The 2,745-nt window shown below is 38.9% G+C and overlaps 1 protein-coding gene across 1 annotated transcript in view; it reads left to right on the top strand.

Annotated features, from left to right (window-relative positions):
- LOC106872389 (putative tRNA (cytidine(32)/guanosine(34)-2'-O)-methyltransferase) overlaps window positions 1–2,745 on the top strand; it is a 9,775-nt gene that overhangs the window by 2,198 nt on the left and 4,832 nt on the right. The window contains exons 4-5 of the mRNA XM_052976923.1: window positions 568–646; window positions 1,471–1,523. Of these exons, the coding sequence (XP_052832883.1) occupies window positions 568–646; window positions 1,471–1,523 (132 nt within the window). The remainder of the gene's footprint in view (window positions 1–567; window positions 647–1,470; window positions 1,524–2,745) is intronic.

Raw genomic sequence — 2,745 nt, 5'->3', positions numbered from 1 at the left:
TATATATATATATATATCTTTAAAAAAAATTTTGATTAGAATATCAAACTGAGAATGAACCATAGTCTCAGTTGATCGTGCTTGTGAATCCGGTTGGAAAGTCTAATGGAGGTTGCTTCTGATAGGACCCTATGGAGGAAATACCAGAGGACTCTAACCTTATGACCTTCCCAGGAACAGTGGGCAGAGAAGATGTATGGATACATGTGGTGTGTGTACCAGCTATTTGCTGATTTTATCCATCAAAATGGAGCATGGGACAAAAAGGGTTGAGAAACACTGCTAGGAATAGCAGCTAAATCTTCATCAAATTTCACCTTAACCATCTTAAAAACGAAAGACATATGAGCTAATTTGGTCCTGGCTACGATATGTCTGAGCAAAAGAACATGATGGTCGCAGTTGGAATGTATCAGATCATAAATCTGCTCGCTTAAGGTTTGCCCAAGGTTAAACAACAGCAAAAAAAAAAAAAATCTTGTTAATGAAATTTTAAACATCAAACAAAACATGTAATTTTTATTGTTACTAACTTTTTTCTTTTCGTCTCTTTTTTTTATTTGCCAGAAATCCACAGCTGAAGAAATAATCAGTCATTTTGAAGGAGAACAGGCAGACCTGGTTGTGTGCGATGGGGCCCCTGATGGTAAATAGCTTCTTATGTTGAGAGCTGTAGCTTTACTATGTCTTTCCTTCCAAGGTGTGTCATTGCATCTGACTTGTTTCTTGTCTCTTTCTCTAACTCACTTCCAATAACATAACATATTTTCACCATTCCTTGGAATATGGCGCAAACAAAATCAATCCCTTCATGACTTCATTTGTTGTTGTTTACTGTTTATACTAACTCTTCCTTATTCTGAGAAAACGGTGATATGAAGAGACGTTCATAAGATCTATTTCGACCCAGAGAGGAATAAAGGCTGAACGGGGCGGGGGCTGGACGAGACCCTCCATGCCAGTCTCTTCAATAGTTCCATCCTACATTTGCTTCTATATTCAATTGAGATGTGGGCTACTAATAAAAAAGGGATGACCATTGATAGATTACAACACAAAGGGCCATGGAAAGATCCCTTTTTTATCTTTTATTTGTTTCCGTCATTAGACCATGGCTGTGCTGGGGCACCACCTTGAAGAATTTTAGTCTGAAAAATCAACCCCCAGCACTTATTTTTTTTAATACCTGGTCCTTATTTTATCAGTCTCTTTTGCTGAATCGCTAAGTTAGGAGTACATGAACATACAAAGACACACACACACACATATATATATGTATGAGAAGCTTCTTTCAGTTTCCATCTACCAAATCCACTCAGAAGGCTTTGGTCAGCCCAGGGCTATAACAGAAGACATTTGCCTGAGATGCCACACAGTGGAGGAATATTTACTGCTTGATTCCTGTCTTTTGTACAAAAAGATCTGTTTTACTTGCAAGAATTTCAATTCCGATTTTCCATTTCCTTTCAGTCACTGGTCTTCATGATATTGATGAATATATCCAAGCACAACTCCTTCTAGCCGTATGTATCTACTAATTAAATATTTTTAATTATATTTATTGACTTCAATTATCTTTACTTATTAATCCTTTAGCATTCAGGTTGCTCCTCTGCCAAATGTTCTGCTTATTTATTCGCATTGTTTTAATTTGACCCTCCATTATCTTGTAACTTCAAGATTTCAACGATGTGATTGTTTACTGTTTAGACTAACATTGTAGGATAGGTGTAAGAGGCTGGATATGGCTGGTTTAAATTCTAAAGAGTTGATTGCTTTATTTTTTTTATACTATTTTCATCTAAAGTGATGTTATAATTATTGAAGCACGAATCAGCAGGTTATGAGTTCAACTCTTTCATATGCCCCATCTACATTGTCGTTTGAAGCAAGAGACATAATTCCACTTGCCTTAGTCTGCCTGACTGACAAATAGGTCCCACACCAATTTCATTAGTCTTGTGTATAATGGTTGGAAGGTACTGGCATCCAGCAGTGTATACAGTAGGTGACCAACAATATGCAAATGTATAAATTTGCATAAACCCTCTTTGAATATGCTAATGAGTGATTGGCTGATACGTCTTACATTCAATTCTATGTTGCTGAAATTAGGAATTTATATTCTGTATCCTGTTTATATTAGTCAGCCTAATGTCCACATCTTGATTACAGCTTTCATTACATTTCACAGGAGCATTGTTGGCACTCCGTCGCTTACGACGTCGAGGGGTTCCAGTTGATCCGATCAACGGAACAGCCTGCTCGTGAAATTAACGTGCAAGTGGCTGAGCACTCCACAGACACGTGTATCCTTAATGTAGTTCTCGGGGGAGATTCAGCGTGACACAGTGTGACAAGGCTAGCCCTTTGAATTACAGGCACAACAGAAACAGGAAGTAAGAGTGAGAGAAAGTTGTGGTGAAAGAGTACAGCAGGGTTCGCCACCAGTCCCTTGCCGGAGCCTCATGGAGCTTTAGGTGATTTCGCTCAATAAACACTCACAACGCCCGGTCTGGGAATCGAAACTGCGATCCTATGACCGCGAGTCCGCTGCCCTAACCACTGGGCCATTGCGCCTCCACTCACAGGAGCATACAACAGCCAAAACGTACCAAAAGCAACAATTAAGATGAGGACACTAGTCCATCTAATATAAAATCTAGACATGTCTTACATTCATTTATATGATTACTTCAACTGGTTTACTCATTCATGCACCTCCTAATCATTACCCCCCCCCCC

The sequence above is a fragment of the Octopus bimaculoides genome, chromosome 26, assembly GCF_001194135.2.
Source record: "Octopus bimaculoides isolate UCB-OBI-ISO-001 chromosome 26, ASM119413v2, whole genome shotgun sequence".
Lineage (NCBI taxonomy): Eukaryota > Metazoa > Mollusca > Cephalopoda > Octopoda > Octopodidae > Octopus > Octopus bimaculoides.
This window is presented reverse-complemented; position numbering and strand designations above follow the sequence as displayed.